At 34.2% G+C, this 24,505-nt stretch overlaps 2 protein-coding genes across 2 annotated transcripts; both read right to left on the bottom strand.

Annotated features, from left to right (window-relative positions):
* Window positions 1-1,123: 1,123 nt before the first annotated feature.
* LOC141485290 (uncharacterized) lies at window positions 1,124-1,966 on the bottom strand. Its single transcript, XM_074181689.1, has 2 exons — window positions 1,444-1,966; window positions 1,124-1,384 (listed from the first exon to the last, which is right to left on the bottom strand). The coding sequence occupies exons 1-2, from the start codon at window positions 1,612-1,614 to the stop codon at window positions 1,124-1,126; spliced, it is 432 nt and encodes a 143-aa protein (XP_074037790.1). The 5' UTR covers window positions 1,615-1,966.
* Window positions 1,967-2,792: 826 nt separating this feature from the next.
* Window positions 2,793-23,303, bottom strand: LOC141485269 (uncharacterized). The gene is made up of 4 exons (XM_074181650.1): window positions 23,173-23,303; window positions 13,282-13,374; window positions 9,981-10,157; window positions 2,793-2,955 (listed from the first exon to the last, which is right to left on the bottom strand). Exons 1-4 carry the CDS (start codon window positions 23,249-23,251, stop codon window positions 2,870-2,872), a joined length of 435 nt encoding a protein of 144 aa, XP_074037751.1. The 5' UTR covers window positions 23,252-23,303; the 3' UTR covers window positions 2,793-2,869.
* Between the last annotated feature and the right edge of the window lie 1,202 nt (window positions 23,304-24,505).

Below are 24,505 nucleotides of genomic sequence, written 5' to 3'. Positions count from 1 at the left end.
TCATTATATGATCGTTGCATAATATACTATTACTCACTACTCAAGTATGTCAATATCCTATAATGCTTATTATAGGATAAGAAGCATTATATGATAATAAGCATTATAGGATATTGACGTTTCTTAAAGTGATGTAGACCTGTTTGATGAATTTCAGTCATAACAGTTTGTTAAAGTTGTATAAATAAAAACCAAGTCGGTTATTATTCTTATTTGTTCTAGAAGCTATATTTTGTAGTGAGATCGGCTAATGGCAAGTGTTGCATAAGTCTTCGTTATTTTGAAGTGCAAAAACCTTACAAATCTGTTCTGAAGTCTTTCTAATCGTAATTTATCTGTATTATAATGTGGGCTCCATATGACACAACCGAAATTAAGTTTCTGTAAACAAATGCATAGTGAATAGATTGGATTGCTGCGTCGTTGTTGAAGTCTTTGCATATTCTGCAGAAGAATCCCAAGGTCTTGCTGCAGGAATTTATTAAATAATCCAGATGGGGATTGAAATTTGTTTGTGTATCAAAATAGACTCCAAGATTTTCAATTCGGTCTATCCTTCAGGTCAGATCAAGGGTTAAATTAGGGAATTTGCTTTCAGAGACTTCTTTCTTAGAACTGTTTGTAGATGCATCAGTGTGCTGTATAATATTTTGTGGTAAAAATAGTACATACTGAGTTTTGACTGTGTTTATCAGTAATCAATTTTTATTATTCCAGAGTTGGAATTGCAATACACATTCCCTGGGCGTTTCCACAGACAATTTTAAGTTATCCTCAGCTATCAGTTGATTTGTCATCCGCACGTTTGTCTGCAGAAGAACACTTGTAAATTATTAATATAATTCATGAAAATGAAGAATGAAGAACCTGAAATCGATGAAATGAACAGCTAATGAAATATTTTTTCGATGAAGGGTAGGTTAATAATTATCATAATTACATTAAACCATAATGCCTTTTATTTCTGACCGGGATATTATGACCTTATATCGTCATAGTTACGCTATCAATAAAGAGGGTCATAACTCCCTTGGGACATTATAGATTTTATAATTCCCTCTACCTTTCACAAGTGAAAATAAATAGAAATGAAAACTGAACCATATTTTATTTATTCACGTCATTACAAATAATAAATGTATAATTTTGAAAATGTTCCCTGAAAATTACTTCCGCTGGAAACAATTTCTTCTTTTGTATGGCTGGAGCTGATATCTTTAGGAGATAAAACAGCAGACTTTTTCGGCTTATAACTCTTACTCTTCCGTTTCAAAAAAGCCTGTAGTTCATTGAACTTGGTGATATCTCGTTTCTCATGTATAGTCACCATCGATTTTAGCATTGACCAATTAGTCCATAAAGAATTCGGACTATACGTTTCTGACTGAAACGAATAAACACAATTACTACCAAATCTACCGGAAAACATAGAAAATTCCTTACCAGTTCTTGAAAATATGCCAGAAATACAGTTTCAGTGACATCTTTTGGCATAACATTTTTCCGTGTCAGCCAGTCCAGATATATCTTGTATTCTTTTTGGTATACGGCTTCACTTTTCGATGGAATTAATGATTCTCTTGCTTGTTCAGCTTTTTTCAAAATATCCTCCATTATATTTGGGGTAGAAAACACGTTTTCACCGCAAACACAGCTTGATAACAAAGTTCTGTTTATAAACAAGTAACATAGCAACAACCTAGCAACAAGAAAACTCTACTATAATCAACGGTACCTGATTCAAATATACCGGGAAGGTAATGAATTGGTACATTTTTCCGTTTCAAAAATGAACAAAATTTTATTGAAATCGGTCAGAAATAAAATTATCTATGTACCACGGGAATTAATGAGCCTTAATAACCTCAGGCAATTGCTGTCCCTCGGGCCAGAGGCCCTCGGGACGCAAACTTTGCCATCGGTAATTAAGGCCCTCCTAATTCCCTTGATACATAAATAACTATTACACCATACAATTCAAATTAATATTAATCAATCAATCAATCAAAATATGCTTTATTACCCAAGATCTGAACATCTTATTGGCAAAGTCTAGTAAAGTAAAACATGTATATCGGACATTAAACATAAACTATAAAATAATGATTAGAAACGAGAGCAGAGTATAAGGACCGAACAATAATAAGCCCAGCTGGACATATACAAATATATAATAGATATATATATATATATATATATATATATATATATATATATATATATATATATATATATATATATATACACACAAAGCTACATGCCAATTACTCGATAGAGCCTCGGTAGAATTCGTCCACATTTTATATTCGCCTTAAATTAATAGGAAGTTTATTAAATAACTTCTTGCTATTGAAAATAATAGAATTTTGTATAAGGGCTACAGTAGGTGTTGGAAGGGAAATGAAGTAAGACTGACGTGTTCTATAAGTTGAGGTGGTATTGAATTTATTTTTATTATTTTTGTGGAGTTATCGCAAAATTAAAACCATCACTAGACAAAATAAATTCAAGCGGCTTCTTACACCACGTGATGGAGAGAGGTTGCAATTGCGTAAGTTTTGTTATGCGTGGTAAATCACTTTAAAAGTTGAGGTTGCATTTTTTGTTTTGTGTTGTATTCAAGTAGATAGAAAGCAATTTTGAAATTGAAATCAGTAGTTCTGAAACTTTTGTTGACAACAAGCTGATATATGATATGCCATAAAGGACTATAGGCATATATTCCCTACTATCCGTCCGCTACTAAAGATTAATATTTTTAATAAATACTCAAAGAATCGACCAATTTTATTGTTCTTCAACTAAAACACATTAAAAGAATCAGATATTTCAGCACGATATGTAGAAAGATTGCACTGCATTCAAAAAATTACTCATACGCAACTTCTTCAAGTGGCTCTTCTTCCGATAAAGTATTTCTAGAATTACTGTGCCGATTTTGTTCCATTGGATATTCTGAAACGGAAAATAATCAGGTTTATTACGATGAGAGAACCATGAAAGAATAGAATACTATACATATATCATTTTGTTTATAAAGAGACATTCTCTAAAATAACAAAAAGATATTCAACACTGGGTTTACATCAGAGGTACTTTCATACACTAATTGGACAGATTCATCTACCAAATAACATAGATGTCATGATTAAAAGGGTACGGTTAGGTAACATTTTTCCCTAGAAAACGATAAACCTTTGATACAGGGTTCGCTGAAGAATATGAGGATTGGAATTCAATGAGAATTAGAAAAAGAACGAATATTTGATATAATCATGCATTATACTTTAATTCCAAAATAGTAGGTACTAAATTCTCAGAAATGACTGACGTTTTAGCCTTAATCTATCTCTTGCAGTGGCGTACAGAAATTATACTGAATAGATGCGGAAAAATTATGATAAAATATATAGAATCACAACCTCGACAACAATGTTTTCGTTTAAATGCATTAATATTTCTGAGAATCTAGTGCCTACTATTATGGAATTATACTATACCTGAACTGAAATATTTTTCAAACGATTGATTGTAAGAATAGCTGTGCGGTTACAATTATTGGTTGTTTGGAAAGTTTTGTTCGTCTACTTCGAACTTTAATATCTCAGTGAATACGTATTCAATTCAATCGAAGTAAGCGCTATTTGCATTTTTGCTAACCTAACGAAAGTCGATTAATTCCGTCAGCATGAAAATTGTCTGCTCGTGATTCGATTAAGTTGACGAAAGCCGTTTTTGCTTGGTTCTGATTGGCGAAGGTACTACCGGTTGAAAGTTATCGAAGTGGTTGAAAAGATGGTAGTCAGTTGACGAGAGGTCTGGGAAGTATGGTGTGTGAAGCGTTAAACAGTGCATTCGTTATGACTGGTTAATTTTTTCGGGCTGTTTTGGCAGCACTTTGGTTCAATTTGAATTCTTAGAAAAAAATTGTCCGAAAATCGCACGACGACATTATATAGTAATGGACTGAAAAGAGGCAAAAAATTGAAATCTGGAAAAAAAAACGAATAGCAGAATTCTCTATCGATTGGTATACATCACGACACAGTAGAATAAATATTTCTTGAGATATGAAGCTTCAAAAATACATGAAATTATAACGGACAACATTTCTGAAACAACCTAAGCACTCGAGGCTCTTGTTTTGTGAATCCCCTTGGATTAATTCAGGATTTTCATCAGGCAAATCAAATTAATGGTTATCATATTAAACATATTAATATACTGATATCAAAGACAATATACATTAAATCTATTGGAATTCTTGTAGGAAATAATAAAATTCCATCAATGAATGGTTCTTTTTCCTTTGGGATTGTTTTTTTCAATTTCACCTTATTTTCTTTTCCTTGTTTCGCCTTCTCTAATTTTTGATTGATTATTTGTTTCATTTTTTTCTCTAATCTTATATTTCAGTCTTTGGAGCGGTTGAAGTGGCAAGGATCTATGTCTTCATTCACATTTATATTACATTTATATTACATACACAAATTACACACGTACAAACATATATGTAAATCTTCATCCAGATACACAACTGACTTTCAACCAACCATATATATTTTTCATAGTAACTTCACTAGTGTTAGATAGTTGAAGTTGATGAATTGTTTTATACCAGTTTAATATTTGTTAGATGAGAGGTTTTCTTTCAGATTGCGATTTAGTGTATTGTAAAATTCAGGCCAGAAATAGAAAATTGTTCGTTGTTTATGAATGTTTTTGAAAATGGGAATTACTACATTTAAATTTTCGATAGATATAGTATTTTTTATCATTTCGCTATAGTAAAGATGTTTATTATTATACATTCATATAAGACAGTGATAAATATAAATACATCTTATGTTATACAACTTGGTTTATTTATAGAGCTGTTCTGTTGAGAAGATTTTTTTTCCTAAGAATTATTCTGATTATAATATGTTCCATTCTCACTTGAACTCATTTATTTTGTATCACACTGTATGTATTAATATTGACACGAGTATTTTCGAGTATCGGGCGTGCGTGTGGTACCATGAAACGAGGGACTTACCGCCTCTCTGACCAGTGTCTAAAAATCTGCCGGCACATGTATACAGCGTGACTCACGGTCGATGGTAGGTTAAACGTTTCTGGAAAACGCAAAGCATGATTTTTCTGAAAATTTCACCTCTTACAATTCCTTACCTGTTCTATCGATCTAAAATATTTTCAGCATTGCGGCGTTGCCACTTCTATCAAAAAGTCCTAGCAATTATATTTTTTGAATGAAACACCCCGTATATTAATACATTTTTGGAATCGCTCGAGTATTTTAATACTTTTTTGTTGATACTGCCCTATACCTATCTCTATCTGTTTTCAAGATAAAAAATAAATTGTGCTAAATATGGTCCGAAACATAGCCTTAATTGAAATTAAGTACATCAGTACTCTTAATTCATGAAAAATTGATATTTTGGTGATAGTTTGAACAAACTCGAAATATTCAAATAACACCAAGAAATCGACTCCATATCATACAGAGCGTGCTGAAATTACTATTATTTCCATTGTGCATAAACGTAGTCAAAAGTTCATTTTTTCAAATGAAACCCCCTGTATATTACTCGGTGAATTGAAAGATGGTGAAAAATGCTTCAAGATGATATACATGTCTCTATGCCTAAATCGTCAAGTTTTCTTAATAAAGCCGTTCTTGTGGAAAAATAGTTATTCACGTTTTACCTACAAGTGTTGAAAGTGGCATTTTATTTTGTGAGTGGGGATTATTGCAAAACGAGCGTCAGCAAGTGGAGCAAAATAAAATTACTTTTAACAAATGTATTTGTATAACGTTACTGCTGATAATAAAAAAAATTATAGGGTCCATGGGATTTGAACACACAATCTTTGGATTACAAGGCATATGTTACAACTACATACGCCAACTCACGTTATTTTAAGGAGGATTATTGGTTAGTCATGAAGGAATTTCTACAGTTGGACTGAATACTACTTCGTCATCGTCAGTAACTTCACAGGGATTTAATATTACCAATAGCACGAACTGCATGTGTGAACTTTTTTAAATGATTTTTTGGTAGGTGTTCTGATTGAAGTATTTCTATCAAAGAGATTTTCAATAATAGTTGTACAAAAAATAATTTTTAAACAATTTGATTTCTAGGTAGCCGTGGAAATAACAAGCTTATGACAGTTTGGTGACTTTTATAAGTAATTGATAAATGGTTATTGACGGTGTTTCAAAAAATCGCCAAAAATGAATGCAAATATTGATTATTCAAACGAAGTTCTTATGAAATTATTTATTATACACGGACAGTGTGATCAAACCATTGCCAGAACTTGAAGAAAATTCAACCAAATGTATCCTGAATTAACACCAATGAACGAGAGGAAGTTTGAAAGATTACAAAATGATTTCCTTAACTATGGCTCCATGTTAAAAGCGTCTTCAACATTACCAAAACCTGTTACTTCAAATGAGGACAATACTGTTAAAGTTTTGGCATATTTTTATGCATATCCAGAAGCTTCCATTCGCAGTGCAGAAAAAGATTTAGGTGTATCACATGCTTCAGTACAACGAATTTTGAAAAATCACGAAATGCATCCGTATAAATTTACCAAAGTTCAAGCTCTAAAAGCAGAAGACTTCGAACATAGAATGCATTTTTGTGAATCCCTTTTGATTCATACACAGGAAGATTGGGAATTTTTGTCAAAAATAATTTGGAGCGACGAATCAAAATTTACGAGGGATGGTATTTTCAATAGAAGGAATAAACATTTTTGGGCTGATCATAATCCTCATGTCACAAAAGAAATGGGTTTTCAAAAAAAAATTGACTTTGAATGTTTTCTGTATTCTGAAGAACAATAAAATTAGCTTTTTTATTTATGAAGACACACTGAATGCAGAGAGATATCTCCAAATAGTGAGGACGACTGTGACCGATTTTCTTGAAAATGTGTTTCAACTGGACGAAGCGCCAGCTCATTACACCCAGGAAGTTTCCAGGAAACTTGACGAACTATTCGACGATCGTTGGTTTAGGCGTTTAGGGCCGTGGGATTGGCCACCGAGATCACCCGATCTCACGCCACTTGACTTTTTTATGGAGTGTTTTAAAAGAAAGGATATACACTACTCCAGTGCCTACCAAAGAAGAATTGCGACGGCGAATAGTGCGGAGTATTGAAGATCTAGATCCCCAGGAAATTGAAAAAGCAACCACAAGTCGCGTACAAAAAACATTTTGAAGTGTTTAGAATGTAATGGACAACATTTTCAGCATTTATTGTGAATATGTGATATTTTGTTTACAATTTTGTTATTTTGAATCATCCTATTCTGTTATTGTCTTTACTTTCACATGTTTTAGCCCACAAAATTTTACTTTTTACCCCGAAATGACTGATTTTTGGTACAGTTGTTCCCTGGAAACTTTGAGCCATAGTTAAGGAAATTATTTTGTAACCTTACAAACTTCCTCTCTTTCATTGGTGTTAATTCAGGATACATTTGGTTGAATTTTTTACACGTTCTGACAATGATTTGATCACTTTGTTCATGTGTATAATAAATAATTGCATAAGACCTTCGTTTGAATAATCGATATTTGCATTCATTTTGGAAGACGAAACACCGTCGATAACTCTTTGTAAATCACTCATAAAAGTAACCGAACTGCTATAAGCTTGGTAATTCCACTGCTACCTAAATCCAACTTCTAAAAAAAAATAATGTTTCTAAAAGAAGCGACTTTATTGAGAAAACTTGACAATAGGTATAGGGACATGATATATCATCTTGAAGCATTTTCACTATCTTTCAATTCACCGAGTAATATACAGGGGGTTTCATTTGAAAAAATGAACTTTTGACTACTTTTATGCACAATGGAAATAATAGTGATTTTAGCACGCCCTGTATGATATGGAGTCGATTTCTTGGTGTTATTTGAATATTTCGAGTTTGTCCAAACTATCACCAAAATATCAACTTTTCATGAATTGAGAGTACTGATGTACTTAATTTCAATTAAGGCTATGTTTTGGACCATATTTAGCACAATTAATTTTTATCTCGAAAACAGATAGAGATAGGTATAGGACATTATCAACAGAAAAGTATTAAAATACCAGAGCGATTCCAAAAATGTATTAATATACGGGGTGTTCCATTTAAAAAAATAAAGTTGCTAGGACTTTTTGATGGAAGTGGCAACGCCGCAATGCTGAAAATATTTTACATCGATAGAACAGGTGAGGAAATGTGAGAGATGAAATTTTCAGAAAAATCATGTTTTGCGTTTTTCAGAAACGTCTAACCTACCATCGACCGTGAGTCACGCTGTATAGCTCAACTCACTAAGGTATGTCATGGAAGTACAATACTGTGATATTATTTCTAATATACATATAAAGTCTCAGTAAACTCATTATATACAGTCTGTTAATATTCAAAAACACCATAGTATAGAAACTCTTGTTTCTTCCAACGATAAATCGAAAAAACACAATACCATCAGAAGAATTCACGAAAAATAATATAAAGCAAGCTATGCACTGTAGCAATGATCCATTTTTGTTAAACATACAGTGTGGTAATTTAAAAACTTGCATTGTTGCTATTTGTCACAAAAAATAAGGTTGTCAAAAATATCTCAAAACCGTTTCTAGCATAGGAAGGAGGAAATTATATGGCATCAGAAAGAACTCACCCCCATCAATTCCTTAGGCCTCACCTACCCCAACTAAAAAAAATGTGAATATCAAACCCCTACTTGTGACATATCGTTGAATAGCCTGTGAAAAATGCTACACAATGTTATGAATATTAAATAAATTTAATAAGAATTTGTTGGACTACAAATTTGTGGAAAACGTCAATCACGTAAATTTCCAAAGTGTGTTTCGTTGTTTTTTAAATAATAGTATTTTATTTTTTCAAATTCTGCACGAATTGGGCTAATGTTGTTCTGATAACAGCGCAACATGCTTGAGTAATTCTGTTGGTCCAAACTGAATTGGCTGGAACCTCAATCGCTTCAAAAGAAATAACCAGGAAAGGAATTTCTGGCAAAAACATAACAATCTGCACTGATAACAGACAAGCCCTATTAGCCTTGAACAGACAACGTATTACCTCAGGGCTAGTTCTAGAGTGCCACCAAGATTTAGCCAAAGCCTCGGTAGATAATAACATTATCCTGAGGGAGATTGAAGGGCACAACAGGAGTAAAGATGATCGCATTGCCAACTCTCTAGCCTAGGAACCGGTTGGACTAAGAATTTTAGGACCCAGTGGCACCAGCGGCTTGATGACTTCGACAATTGCGGAACCAGCCAAAAGTCACACCCATGCTTAATCCCTTAAGATATGGGATGAAATCAAAGGATGCAATCTTGCCAGGATCACCCTGGGCAACCCTAGGAAGCTGGCGCCGAAGAAATATCTGGCGATGACCAGCAAAAATCTACGGTTAGTAGGATTTCTGACTGGCCACCTTCAACTGAGGAAACACCTTCCCAATATGGGGCTAGTGGATACACCTCTATGCAGGATATGTGAATAGGAAGATGAAACTATCAAGCATGTCATATGCGAATGTCCGGAGTTATCGTCGATAAGAGAGTGTATGTTCGGCGAGTATTGGTCTTCACCTGACGATATAAAGGGACCTGTCCACCTTCCTGGAAAGGACAGGATGGACGATGACCTTGGGGGAATATGCAATGGGTCACATGTGGCCTGAGTGTTGTGGGCCTACACTCACCCTCCCTACTCTACAGATGCTTGAGTAATTCTTTCTCGTAAATTCCCATGTGACGTGTTATATAATATTCACGTTGTTTCACTGTTTGGTCAGTTCTCAGCTAGCCACTCGTGCTTTGCGAAGTCAGAAAGAAATTTCAAAAATCGACGGCCTTCAAAACCGTCATTTTATTTCCCTATTCCTATCCTAGAAACGGATTCTACTACAAACCATCTACTGCAATCCAAATCGGTGATCCTTCATTTCTCTGCAGGGTACGACCCAATCTTGGTCCAAACCACACCCCGTTGTTGGTGTCACTCCTTTTTTCAGTAACGTCGACTTCATCACTTTTTGTTCTCAAGAAAAGATCGGTCTTTGTAATAGCCGGTTTCAGATTCATTTGCTCTGAAAAACAAGTGAAATGGAATATTATTTACGCCATTATGTGAGTCACCGGTTCAAAATCAAAATGTTGGCTTATTGAGAGAGTGAGTACAAAATATTGATTTCAGAGAACAGCATAAAATCATATTGATGAACCAATATAATATGAAAAGAGGAGGCCGTATGTTGCTGTCGATTTAATTGTGCCAAAGAATTATGTTTATGATTATGACAAAGACAAATGCATGTTTATGTTTTATAATGGTTTTGGATAGCTTCTCATGTTTTACAAGTTTTTATTCAACTTGTAATGTTCATATGTATGTTAGTTCGGGTCAAAAAGTGCATCTAAATTTCAAAGCAGTTATTCTCAATCGATTGACCTGGAATTTTGCATTCACGTTTCGATGATAATACAATTTTAGCTGAGTGATATCTTCTACATTCAATAAGGTGGACTGTCCAAGATAGCAGACTAGTTCTGCTGAAAAAATATGTGAAATACGATATTGTGGACAAAAGAAAAAAAATTCAAGATATATCAATAGTTGAAAAATTTCTTACTATTTATTTTCAAAGAAAACACGGAAAAGATCAATGGTTATGAACTGGTAAATGGTCACAATTTAGTGATCATAGTTTGTTAACTGGTCATATTTAGACTTGTGACTCTTCTAAAGATTGATGGTCATATTCGAAGTAGCTGGCTTCATTATTATCTTTACAATTGCAAAAATTTTAAATTTACGAGATCTTCAAAATTCCATTTTCACATGATTAAACAATAAATTTTGCACGGACTGTTTATTAGTCATATTAGGAAACGCTAGTTGAAGTTCCAGAAATTCACATTCGTTTTTGCTACCTCTTGAACATTTACTAAAATGTAAACAGGTGAGGATTTTTCCAGCAAAAGATTTACAAACACAAGACGAGATAGATTGTATGATAGACTGTATGTATTCAACCCAGAGCGGTCAGGAGTATTGATTTTGCTATTTGTTTGCTCACCAAGAGTATTCAACAAGAACCCAAGAATTCGGAACATACCTCTTGTTGTCCTAACGAGTATCTAGTGGACTTCAAAGACTCCAGGAAATCGGAGCTAGAAACTCCGCAGAACGTTGTCCAATAGTTTTTGGTATATTCATATGATTTCTTTCTGTTCTAGTATCATAATTGAGTTCGATAAGTTTCAGTTGTATTTCATTATTTAAGATGCAACTCAATATATTTTGCCTACAAATCAAACAACTAACGAAAATTCAGAGGACTGTATTTGGGAAAGTAAACAATTTCCGTTCTCAAAACCTGAAAAATTATTGCTAGAAATTTCATTCTTTTTACGTTTTAATTCTAGCAATTTTCACCACAAATTACATAACAGGATTTAACTCGTGGAGTTTGGCAGATGAAATCATCACGAATAACGTCTTGAAATAGTTTCCATTTGAAGACTAGGGTAATGAGAATGAAATAAAAAAATACTTCGCCAAATTCTCAGCTTTAGGGCTGGAATTTGGTATAAATGTATTAATCAGTGCTCTCCACTCAGACAACAATGTACAGAAAATTTTTTTTTACGAAATATTGCTCAATATTCGATTTTTCGAAACTGATGAAAAAACTAATATATTGGTTAAATGCTAATACAATAGATGGATTGAAATATCTTAGATATTTACGAGTAAAATTATCCATTCATCTCCAGCCGTAAAACGAGTTCTATCTTTCATCATCTTGCTTTTTCCATATTCTAAAACACTGCTCAATATCCTTTCCCTGTTGAGAAACGCGTCTTAACTGAATTTTATAATGTGAAAACTCATATGATTACAATCATATATATCTTCTCCATCAATTCAATAATCAGTCCGTTTTACAAATTATACTACATTAAATTTATTTATTAGTGGAGCTTTTGTAAGGTTCAAAATATGAAATTTGCATTTCCATTTGTACAGCTTTTTCCAATATATCAATTGATTTTAATTGTGTATACACAGAAATGCTTTTTCAGTCCAATTTCTCTCACTACTCGTTTTCTCCAAGTTGACAGTGAGATCTCATCTTGTACAAAAAATTAATTTTTCAACCAATCAATATTTGTTTCCGTTTTTTGACATGGCCTACTTGTATTGGAATTCTCAATTGGTAAGTAAAGTAGAACATTGAAATCAAACAAAAATTTCCATAAAAAAAGGTTAAAATACATACACTATATGAAAACAGTTTTCAATTAAAAAGTTGTTCAAGTTATGTTTGAATGAAGACAAATGATTTATATATTTCAATTCTTCTGGGAGATTGTTAAATATTTTGAGGCCAAAATGATTAGGAGCAGATGAATAAATTGTTTCACTAAATTTTTACTTGAAAATGTTGCATTTTTCTTGTTCCATAACCACGAATATCCAAATTGCGAGTAAAAGTGTTCTTTTCGAAAATGAAAAGACATGTAAGCATCAAAATACGAAACGTTTTGAAAATAACTCTACACGATTAGAAACTCTAGCGGTACATCTCAAAATTCATGTTTGTGCAATGAAAATATCTTCTGCGCCTGATGCATTGCCCCATCACTTCTTTCACTTCTAGAACAGATCGTAAATAGATAAAAAGAAATTTCAAATAATTCAATTTGGAAGATAATTGCTGGCAATGGAATTTCCAAGAGAGATGTTCACCCAGAGATACTCCCAAAAACCTAACCTCTGCATGTGTATTCTGCATAGTAATTTCACCAATTTTAACTTCAATATCATCAATGTTTCTTTGGCGACAGTGAAATTTCATGAATTTTTTGAATGTTGAAAAATAGGTTCCTGCTATTGAAAAAAGATGAAACTTCATGAACTGTTTCAATGCATTTCGTTCGTTAGTATTCATTATCCGTAGAGTACCTACAGGAACAATAAAAAGTCGTCTGCATACACAGTATTATCAGCAGTACCAATGATCGCATGCATTACATTATAGGGAATTAGGGTATTTTCATGTCAATAAATCATTGAAAATGTGAATACATGTTAAAATTTCAAAAACTCAATTGAATTATTTGCTTTTTGACAAATATAAATTGATTTTCAAGGAAAGGGAAGTTGCCCACAAGGTGATCAAATGAACAAATACGTCACTATTATACCTGATTGAATATTCCTAGGAAGAATGCTACTACCATATCGTTTTCCAATTTCTAGTAGTCTGACCTCTCTTCTGTTGCTTAGTCCAAAAGAACCTGGAATGTATACATAGTTTGCAATGGATAAAATACTGTCGTATATAAAACAATCCTCCAGTATATGGACCTAATTAAAGTAGTATATTAAATGATTCCCTAGTATATTGATCTGATCAGAGTTTTGAATAAAATTTTTGATATCTTTTTTCAATGAGTATCATCTGATTTGTGAATTGATGTTTTTTTAAGAACAGAACACAAGCACTACAGAAAATCCTGCGGCCGGTGAAGATGTGCATCCGCAGCCTATGTCCTAGAATCCAAATGGAATGACGACAAGTGTGCTGTCGTCAGCAAAGCAATATATTGGATTCTTGTTTTTTTCCAATAAGTCGTTGATATACAATAAAAAAGGGGTTGGAGACAATATGGATCCCTGGAGAACACCAGCGTTGATGAGAGATATCCATCGACGGCCACTTGCAGGGAACGTTCTTTTAGGAAGCTGGAGAGCCATACACAAAAATGATCCGACCAGCCATAGTATTATAATAATAATAATAATTTATTTATTTCCTCAGATTAATTTGCACATCAGCATTGTGATAATGCAAATGAAAAAGCGAAAAACGTCAGTGAATTCAGGTAGACAAAATGTATATACATATGAAATAACTAGAATAATTAAATATCTCTGGATGTGTATAGGACATCCACGTCACAAACAATTACTAAAAATAATATGAAGTATAAATATAAAATATATTAGTTCCTAATTCTACGTTTGTATGAATAAAAAAGGTGTATATTAAATAAACCGTACACCTCACATGAAAATAATGTTACGATTAAAACTCCTCGACGGTGTAGCAGTTTTTTGACAATAAGAGTTGCCTAACTTTTCTCTTGAAAATATGGACATTTCCTGAAACTTCAATGTCGTCGGGAAGTTTGTTATACAGTTTGCATCCCTGATAGTCGAAGCTTTTTTGGTAGAGACCAGTTCGATGTAGGCTGGGTAGAAGTAAGTGGCCATTTCGTGTCAAATGGGTATGTGAGGGTCTGTTGTTAGCCAATTTATTTTTATTACAGTATACATATGTACATGCCTCAAGTATGCATATTCCTGCAACTGTTAATATATTCCAATTCTGAAATGTTCCCACAGGACTCCCAAAATCCTAACTTAGCAATGATCCTTACTGCATACTTCTGTATCATGAACACTCAATCCACAGAGGAGTTTGTGCCCCAGTTCAGTATCCCATACCTAAGGTGAGAATTGAAATTCGCATAATAAAGCTTAAGTAGAATCTCTTGACTGAGTGGAGAGATACCTGAGAGAATAACAAGAATTTCTGAGCTTTTTACACAAATTATCTACTTGTGACATCCATTGCAAGCTGGTATCAAAGGTAACTCCTAACAATTTAGTTGTTGTTGTGGGGTCCAATTGTAATTCGGTATTCTGGTATAGACTCACCTCATGGTGTTGTCGTCATACCGTGAATTGCAGCATACTAGTTTTTGTTTTATTTATTATCAAGTTGTTTCTTTCATAGCAAGTGATGACTCTACTTAAAGTGCATTCAGCTATATTTATAACAGTGTTTAGGTCATCTTCAATAACCAGTATATTCGTGTCATCAGCGTAACATATACAGTGAGTGGCAGAATTTCCATTTAGATACACTAATAGATCGTTTGCAAATTCTAAATACAGAAAAGGTCCCAAAATGGATCCCTGAGGCACATCAGCAATGTGTTTTTCAGAACTTATATTCTATATTATATTCTATTGGAGTTTATTTCGTTTATTCAGTTTGAAACCGTTACATTATGTATAGTTATGTTTGATGTTTTGTAAATTTTTGATAATATATATAAGTTAGCTGTGACGTTGTTAAAAAAAAAGATAAGAATTTGACAAACAAAAAATTTGGGTTTTAATTTGGTTCTTCGAGACTGGATATTTCCAATAAAACCTAATTTACAGGTGAAGTCAAAACATATGGTCCTTCGTTGCCTATGAAGAACCACAAATTGGTAATACAAAGGCAAAATTATGTTTGAATTGAGAACAAGTAAAATCGACTGGGATGATGACATTTCCAATAACTTGTACATGAAATGAACAGAATGGATTGACGATCTAAAAAATTTTCATCACTTCAAACTTCCACAACAATTTTGCATGAATTTTTAAGCTGAAAGCAGATGGATAAATGGTCCTGACTTTCTATGGAAAGATTTTGAATATTGGCCGAAAAAAGATGTTTGCAGAAAAGACTGTTCAATCAAGCAATGTTACGATCAAGCAGAATTAGAAATGAGGAAAAATGTTGTTTACGTACAGACTGTGCTCAGTGAAATGCAAACTCCACAAGTTGAACTTTTTTCAAAATGGCAAAAATTACTACGTTCAACCCCATGGATGTTCAGATTCGTAAATAATTGCAGAAAAAACAGAAAAGGTGGGGAACTTGATGTACTGGAATTGGACGGAGCAAAAATTCAACTATGGAAAAAGGTACAGTTTTAATCATACCCTGAAGAAATAATAATTCTCAAAAAAAAGGGAAAATTGACGCCGTCAAATAAATTGTACACATTTGATTGTTCATTTGATGAAACCGTAGGACTGATAAAATGTTATGGAAGATTTTTTTTAATTACATTTATTTAATGTCGCATCAACCTCGAGGGTTATTAGCGACAATTCAAATTTCATAGTACATTGATTTCTTACAATAAATTTTCATATACGGTGCAGCAGCTTTATACGTCTTAGAAAGGCAATTAGTTTTTCATAGTTACAATTTTGTCCTAACGCTGCTTCAATTGAAGGGGGGATGTCGTACTCGACTCTCTCGTTGGAGTAAGATGCGCACTCAGATAAAATATGTTTAACACTTATGGCACAGTCACAAACTTCACATGTAGGAGGGTTATTACCGTTGAGGATGTATTCATGAGTGAGGCGAGTATGCCCTAGTCGAATTATGGAAGAATTGATAAGGCATTTGTGAATGAAAACACCAAAAGGCCTGTCATATCGAATGCCAAACATGAAATCACAAAATTAATCATCAAATACCACCATGAACTCGTGAACCATCATGGTCAAGAAACAGTTGTCAATAATCTACTTCAAGAATATTGCATTCCCAAAATTCGTTGAGCAGTTCGAAGCTGTTGGGCAAATTGCCAAATTTGCCGAAACAGAAGAAGTACTCCAAAAATACCTCTAATGGGACAATTGTCAATTTGTCGACTCGAATCCACTGTGAGGCCGTTTATCAAAACCGGAATGGACTATTTTGGACCAATTGAAATAACTGTTAAAAGATCACACGAGAAACGATATGGTGTAATATTTACTTGTATGGTTACAAGAACTGTCCACTTAGAAATAGCCCAAGATATGACCACTAATGGATTCATTCATGTATCAGACAATTTGGTTGCAGGAGAGGTTTCCCAGAAGAAACATTTAGCGATAATGAAACCAACTTCACAGGAGCGGAAGCGGAACTGGCAGAAAATCTTCAGAATATGGACCAAGAGGAAATAAAAAAATATTGCACACTGAAAAATGCTAAATGGACATTCAACTCACCGTTAGCACCGCATATGGGTGGCGCATGGGAACGTTTGATACAATCCATCAAAAAAAATTTGAAAGAAATAAGGGAAAGATATCCCCAAGAATATGTCTTGAGGACAGCCTTCGCAGAAATAGAGAACATTTTGAACTCCCGACCACTGACGCACGTATCAACTGATCCAAATGATTCTGATGTACTGACTCCAAACCATTTTTTGATTGGGCCATTATATGCGGCATTACCTTGTTCAAAGATTGAAGAAACAAATTCACATCTCCTAAGAAAATGAAAGGCAGCTCAGAAGATTGCCGATATATTATGGCAACGTTGGTCACGTGAGTATGTGCCATCACTATTTAAAAGAGGCAAATGACACAATGAACAGAATCCTCTCAAAATAGATGATATTGTTCTCATCTGTGAACCTAACTCACCTCGAAACTGTTGGCTCAAAGAAAAAATAGTACATGTTTATCTAGCAAAGGATGGAAAAATACGTGTTGCCGACGTTATGACAGCCAAAAAAATATTTTTCCGAAAACCAGTCTCCAGATTATGTGTGTTGTCAGTACACGACCAGAACGAAAACATTAGTAATTGTTGAGTACTAAAGGGGAGAATATATTTGGTTTATTTAGTTTAAAATCGTTACATTCTGTATAATTATATTTGATGTTTTATAAATTTTTGATAATATGTATAAGTTAGCTGTGACGTTGTTGAAAAAAATAGATAAGAATTTGAGAGACAAAAAATTTGGATTTTAATTTGGTTCTTCGAGATTGGATATTTCCAATAACACCTAATTTACAGGTAAAGTTAAAACACATAGCATCATAGTTTGGCCAACAAACCCTCGGCCACACACGGTCAAAGGCCTTAGAAATAACACGCGCAACAGCGCATCAGCATTGGCTGAAAAAGGCATATAGAATAAAAGGCCAGTTATTTTAAACAGATAACATCAACAGGTCAAATAATGGACAAAATCACAGTTGAAAAACTTAATTGTTAAAGTTACTGATTACATACAGTTTGTTATATATGATATCAAATCACACTATAATTATAGTTTTCAGACGAAGCGGTGGAAATCAATCTCAATTATCACTTGAATATGAGTCAAAGTGAGTTTTTTTATAATTTGAGTAAGCTTTTTTCTTTGAAGTCGTTCCACTAATAATTTTATATTGATTACCCATGAAATCACTCGTATACATATAAGTATGGTCAAAGTCTTGAAATTCAATGGATTTTTCCATTGTCAAAAATGATAGGTGTATTTTCGGTTGTTTCATCAATCATTCGCAGAAATACATTTGGGTAGAATAAAATTTTCAAGGTGTGTTGGTTTTTTAATCATGGATTACGATTAGATGGAGATTTAATGAAATGGAATTCTCAATTTTTTTATTTTACCGGATATTGAGACCAAGTATTGAGAAGTACAATATATCTGAAGTTCATAATATTAATTTCAATATTAATAATGATAATTGCTTTTATTATTATAATTATCATAGAAATAATAAAAATAATATTGATAATAATCGACATAACGCGGCCCTAAGAGTGCTATATTACCATCTGCGGCATTCTTGAAGTGCCGAATTTATTGGAACTATTCGTTCCTCACCCTCGGACTCATGCAAGCTAATAAGCCTGATGTAGTCCTTTTCGACCACCAGAGTAAGACGATGTTTGTCGTGGAGTTTTCAGCTCCTGGCGAGACGAAAATCGTCAGAAAAGAAGAGGAAAAACGGATAAAATATCGATATTTTCTCTTCGAACTCCGCAGACTCTATCCAGATCACTCTGTCAAGATGGTTGTTCTGATTATTGGAGTCCTTGGTGGAATGATGTCCTCTCTACTCTCGAATCTTAAAATCATACCGGGTTGCCGTACTAAGGCAGAAATCTTAGCCGCACAGATGCAGAAGGCTGTCATTATTGGCTCACTGCCTTGGCTTATGGCACATGATTCTCGGACCCAATGATCCATTACCCCACGGTGTGGGGAATGGTTATTGGTTGATAATGCGCGCCCTCCCGAATGTATCGGGGCTGCGGGGGATAGGGCCTGACCAGCGCAGACTACGGTGAAAAAAATATTCATTACTTTCAAATGTCTGGGAAAACATTACCGCTCGATGGGCTTGCAGCGTTTCTTCTACCAGAAGTCCAACAATTTTGTTGGACTTCTGTATCACTGACAACGATGAAAGAGATGGGAATTTACTATAGGGTGAAGTAATTAGATATCCTGAGTGTAGGAAATACACTTATCTCAGTGTCTCTCACTCTACGGCAGAGTAAGAGACATGCTATTAGGTAGGTAGGTCTAACATGAGTGGATATATTTGACACGCCACAGCAACCCATGAGTGTTTATTGTGGCTCGCATCTATTAAAACTCAGCTAAATAAGTCTGATGCATTTGTGATTAATTGTTTCATCTCAGAAGTCGTACTGACAAATATTTTAGAAGTGAGTCTGAAAATTGGAACAACCTTTGAAATTTGATAAAAGTGAGAGAATTAGGATGATAACAGAGAATCAGGATGATAACAATGTACAGAGTGGGCCAAATAGGACATTTTTGAAATGAATCTCCTGTTTTCAAACTAGATAGATGAAAACTGATAGCCATATCTGAGAGTCAAATTATATGACAAACTTAATGGTGAAAACCGCATATCGATATCTTTCACCGTTTCTGAGTTTAAAAAAAAAATATTTTTCCGTTAATCAGCTGTCGCCCCCATACGAACGACAACTCTCAGAAGTTGAGAAACTTGTGTGAGCTAAGGACTAACGAGGTCTTACCTTTTAACGTGTGATTCCTAAGACGGTTGCAGAATCATAGAATCATCCCAGCTTCAACCAGATGAATTCTCTCGAGAAAAATATCTGGTCGAGGCAGGAATCGAACCCACGGTCTTCCGATCGTGAGTCGGGTGCACTACCACCGTGGCCAATTCCACAGCATGTTTTTCGAAAATGCGCATTTTCGAAATAATAATAATAATGAAGAACAAACAATGAAATATATTTCTTATGAGGAGGTGTTCAAAATGTTCAGTATTTTGCCCTAAAATTTATAAATAGGTACCTTCGAGATGTGAGAGTGCTATTATGAATGAACGAGCCGATAATTCTACCCCTGAAAAACACCTGTCCACACACTAAATCCAAATCTTCCTTGACTCCTTTGCTCCACAATAGAATGGGTATTTTGTTGTGTCTAAGTTTAAGAATTGTAGCACTCACATGAGCTTCGTATGTCCAAATCCTCCTAACGTTAGTTGTTGGGATTATTTTCAACAGCTCCTAAAACGACTATTTTTCTAAACTCCTTATCTCTATTTGATTCATATAATTTTGGCCTTTTCTTTTTTTAAAATGACCACTATCACTTAGGTTGTATCGCAATTTTGCGAAAATATCTCTGAAAGGTAGTCTTTTCTCTGGATACCTCTCGTGATACAAATTGCTGCTTGCCCCCTTAAAGGGGGTACATAAATTTTGTGTAACAATTTTTTTCACAAGTACTAAAAAAGTTACAATACTGAAATTAACCTGACGTTTTGTACTACCAAAAAGACACTCAGCCAGAAATTCATTTGGTTTACCCCATGGTTGTAAGGGGTGGAAAACGCAACCCCTAAAATTTATTTCCAATGTAACTTTTTGTTTTATTATTTGTTTACCATTTAAAAATTTATTTCCGATAGCCTGTTTCATTCTAAACAAAAAATGTTTTTTTTGCCCAAAATAAACCAGTTCGCAGCAAAAAATTATTTTAGGAACAACTACAGAGATACATCGTCATGAATGCGAAAATACGAAACTAATCTATCTAGTAGGTCGCTATTAGCGATAGTGACAATTAAAATGGTATGACGCTGTCAGTTTGTGCATTTTTGAATTTGAATTAATACTAATTGTGTGTTGTTGTTCTGTTCTTAATTTGTTACTTTAATAATTCACTTGTTATTGAAATGGCATACACAAATGAGGAAATGGCTGATATGCATTACGTTTACTGTCTGTCGCAGGGGAATGGGTTAGAAGCTTCTAGAAGATATGCTGAAATGTATTCTCAACGGCAGCATCCTTCACAGCATCCGTCGACTTCATCAACGATTACGAGAATATGGTTCATTCGACAAAAAAACGCAGGATTGTGGTCGCCATCGAGAAGTACGAACACCATTGAAGAAGCAGTACTTAATTTGATTGAAGAACAACCTACTACCAGTACTAGAAAGATTGCTTTCCAGCTAAATGTTGATCATATGACGGTATTTCGAATTTAAAAGGAACAACTCTTATACCATTACCATCTGCAACGAGTACAGGCACTGTTACCGCGAGACTTTCCGAACTGTCTTGAATTTTGCAATTGGATGCTGAAAATGATTAGAAGAAATTGTGAATTTCTGAAGACGATAGAATTCACAGACGAATGTAGTTTTTCTCGGGACAAGATTATTGATTTTCATAATTACCACATATGGGCTGATGAAAACCCTCACGCTATTGTCGAAATTAACCATCAAGAACAGTTTTCTCTCAACGTGGGGCTCGGAGTTATTGGGGATGATTTAATTGGGCCTCATTTTCTACCTCCTCGATTAAATGATGAGGCATATGTTCAATTTTTAAAAGAAGTGCATCCAGTACTGCTGGAGAAAGTCAGAAGGAATATGTTTTTTATGCATGATGGGGTTTCCGCTCAATTCAGTCAAGTAGCACGTCAGCATTCAACTGAAAAATATGCAAATCAGTGGCTAGGTAAAGGAGGACCACAGAACTGGCCCGCTTGATCCCCGGATCTCAATCCTCTCGATTTCTCTATTTGTGGCCATTTACAGCATTTGGTTTATCGTACTCCTGTTCGCGATGTAGAGGACTTAGGAAACCGCATCATCGATGCGTGTAGAGTAATCAGAGATACTCCAGGAATATTTAAGCGAATACGTGGCTCAATGCGCCGACGTCTAGACGCATGCGTAATGTCTGAATGTCTGAACATTTACTATGATTTCTACATGTTGTGTGTTTTGTTATCAATAAATTAGTTTTGTTTATTATCCATTAATCGTTTAATGCAGGTACTAACTACAAAATAACAATAAATCCAGTACGCATTTATGACGATGTATCTCTGTAGTTGTTCGTAAAATAATTTTTTGCTGCGAACTGCTTCATTTTGGGCAAAAACCCCACAAGACATTTTTTGTTTAGAATGAAACAGGCTATCGGAAATAAATTTTCAAATGGTGAACAGATAATAAGACAAAAAGTTACATTGGAAATACATTTTAGGGGTTTCGTTTTCCACCACTTACAACCATGGAGTAAACCAAATAAATTACTGGCTAAGTGTCTTTTTGGTAGGACAAAACGTCAGGTTAATTTCAATATTGTAACTTTTTCAGTGCTTGTGAAAAAAATTGTTATACAAATTTATGTACCCCTTTAATGGACTGTGTCTTAATAAGGGATGCTCCAATGAAGTTTCTTTATATGGAAGATCCTATCTTTTTTTCGATGAGGAATCACTTCCTTAAATGTTTTACACTTATTCAGTTACACCCTGTAATTCATCATTTACCTGTACCTGCATAGTAACCTATACCTTGTATAGTAAATCTGCTAGGATTTTGGGTTTTACTGAATCCACAGTGCCCATAAGGTGGTAAATTTTGACAGATTTCATCAACAACTTCAAAATTCTCATCTTATATGGATTTTATATCGTTTCATATTCAAGGAATTTGCCGGATGTTTTCGAAATAAAAGAAATATTCGATAAAACATTTTCATTTTGAACTCAGGCATCATATCTATTAAACTGGGGAATAAAGTTTCTCTATCTGAAAGCAAAAATTTCAAATCACCAATTTTCCAACACATGTTCACCCTCAATTCAAACTTATGAATACAAATGCGATTATTTTAATAACTTAATATAATAGTCCTCTAATTGATATTATCCAGTATTTATTGCAATCGCATTTGTATAATTTTGGCACCTTTTTCACTAGTGACAAAAGTCAGGGAAGTTAATTGAAAAGCTGTATTTCACAGGTTTTCTTTGTTGACACGATTTTTTTCAATATAAAGAATATGTCTTTTCGTTATTTTTCTTTTATTTCGTCAATAAAACCAATCTGGGCTTGAAGGGAGTGCAAATGAAATCCGTTAAATGCGAGTTGAACACAATAACGGTACAACTCACCAAAAATTCCGGAGCACAATAAAATAACCGAAACGAACACCAAAGTCGAAATTTTGACACAACCCATTTGAACTTTCATTACACCCACGATATCATGAATACACAAAGTTGCGAAGAACACTGAGGGTTGGAAAAATACAACGCTTTTATACCCTTTTTTAAACAGTTCGCGTACTGAATTGATAATTGAGATATCAATTAAGACTGATGGGTGTCATTTTTCAAAATGTAGGCGAGAGCGTGGAAAGACTTACTTCATTGATTCTTTTAAATCAAATGTTTACTCAACCATATGAACGGATTTGAAATATAGTACGGTAAAACTAAGACGTATATATTGATTTTTGTGCTAAAATCGTGAAAAAAATTGACACCAATCGACTTGAAAATGTCTTCCCCTTGAAATCTCAAAAAAGTTACAGCTATATTCTTGCACATCACAGATTTTTATCAAGTATTGACCAATTTCAAGATCTCTTTTGTTCAACAAAAATTTGTTTGGCTGGCAATGCACCAAACTATAGTACTTTGAAATTTTAACAGTATCATTGATGTTCGATTTCCTCCTGGATATTGCGATTGGATATTGAGTTTTATCTATATTCAGAAACAATTTTTTTGCTCTAACATATGCCTTTCTATTCGAAAGATCTACCCTGCCAATAGTTTCAGTTGTTCATTTCTCCTTTCAATAATTTGTGTCATCTGCGTAAGAGGAAAACATCTGCCACATCCACAAATAATATGAAAAGTAGAGAATCCATATCCATAAAATAATCAAATTTGCTGATGAGTCGACAGCATTATAAACCATATATTGTCATCTTTTTTTTGATTTTGATGTCAAAATACAGGCACTACCGGAAAATTCTTAAGGAGCTGTCAGAGCGGTGCCTGTGCGAAAGTAGCGATTCACATTGGATTTGAATCGTTGGGAGGTTAAATCCATTTGGAAAAACGTTCTCAGGAAGTTTATTCCACATAAACGCAGTTGTCCAGCTGAAAGAATACTTAAACAGTGAAGTTCGAGGTGTACTCAGTTGAACCTCAAAAAGATGAGCAGCCACACTTCGTCGCGGATTTTTGATATGTACCGCTCTTGGTGGAATGTGCCAAGTCGCTTGAACACCTTCCGTGAAAGTATCTATAGAAGAGAGATGAATTTCCAACCTTCTACAGTTCTTCGAATTATTTTGTGTCATGGCTGCAAGATTGAGCGTAAGAGAGAAAATTGAAATTGTACGCCTTTCGGGAGATGACGTTAGAAGTGCAAGAGAGGTTTGTAGAGTATTTAATCAAAGACATCCAGATCGTCCTCGTATTAGCTGCGGTA

The sequence above is a fragment of the Leptinotarsa decemlineata genome, unplaced genomic scaffold (genome assembly GCF_025532065.1).
Source record: "Leptinotarsa decemlineata unplaced genomic scaffold, Ldec_3_MD MMD2_tig00026314_RagTag_RagTag, whole genome shotgun sequence".
NCBI lineage: Eukaryota > Metazoa > Arthropoda > Insecta > Coleoptera > Chrysomelidae > Leptinotarsa > Leptinotarsa decemlineata.
The sequence above is the reverse complement of the archived record's forward strand: the minus strand, read 5'-3'. Positions and strand labels throughout refer to the sequence as shown.

What these genes read in the sequence shown, in the direction of transcription:
- LOC141485290 (XM_074181689.1), bottom strand. Translation starts at nt 1,614, where the DNA reads ATGGAGGATATTTTGAAAAAAGCTGAACAAGCAAGAGAATCATTAATT. An exon ending in TGGCATATTTTCAAGAACTG is followed by an intron (nt 1,385 to 1,443) that starts GTAAGGAATTTT and finishes TATTCGTTTCAG; the next exon opens with TCAGAAACGTATAGTCCGAA.
- LOC141485269 (XM_074181650.1), bottom strand. Translation starts at nt 23,251, where the DNA reads ATGAAAGTTCAAATGGGTTGTGTCAAAATTTCGACTTTGGTGTTCGTT. An exon ending in ATTGTGCTCCGGAATTTTTG is followed by an intron (nt 13,375 to 23,172) that starts GTGAGTTGTACC and finishes TATACATTCCAG; the next exon opens with GTTCTTTTGGACTAAGCAAC. An exon ending in GATTTGGATTGCAGTAGATG is followed by an intron (nt 2,956 to 9,980) that starts GTTTGTAGTAGA and finishes TTTCCGTTTCAG; the next exon opens with AATATCCAATGGAACAAAAT.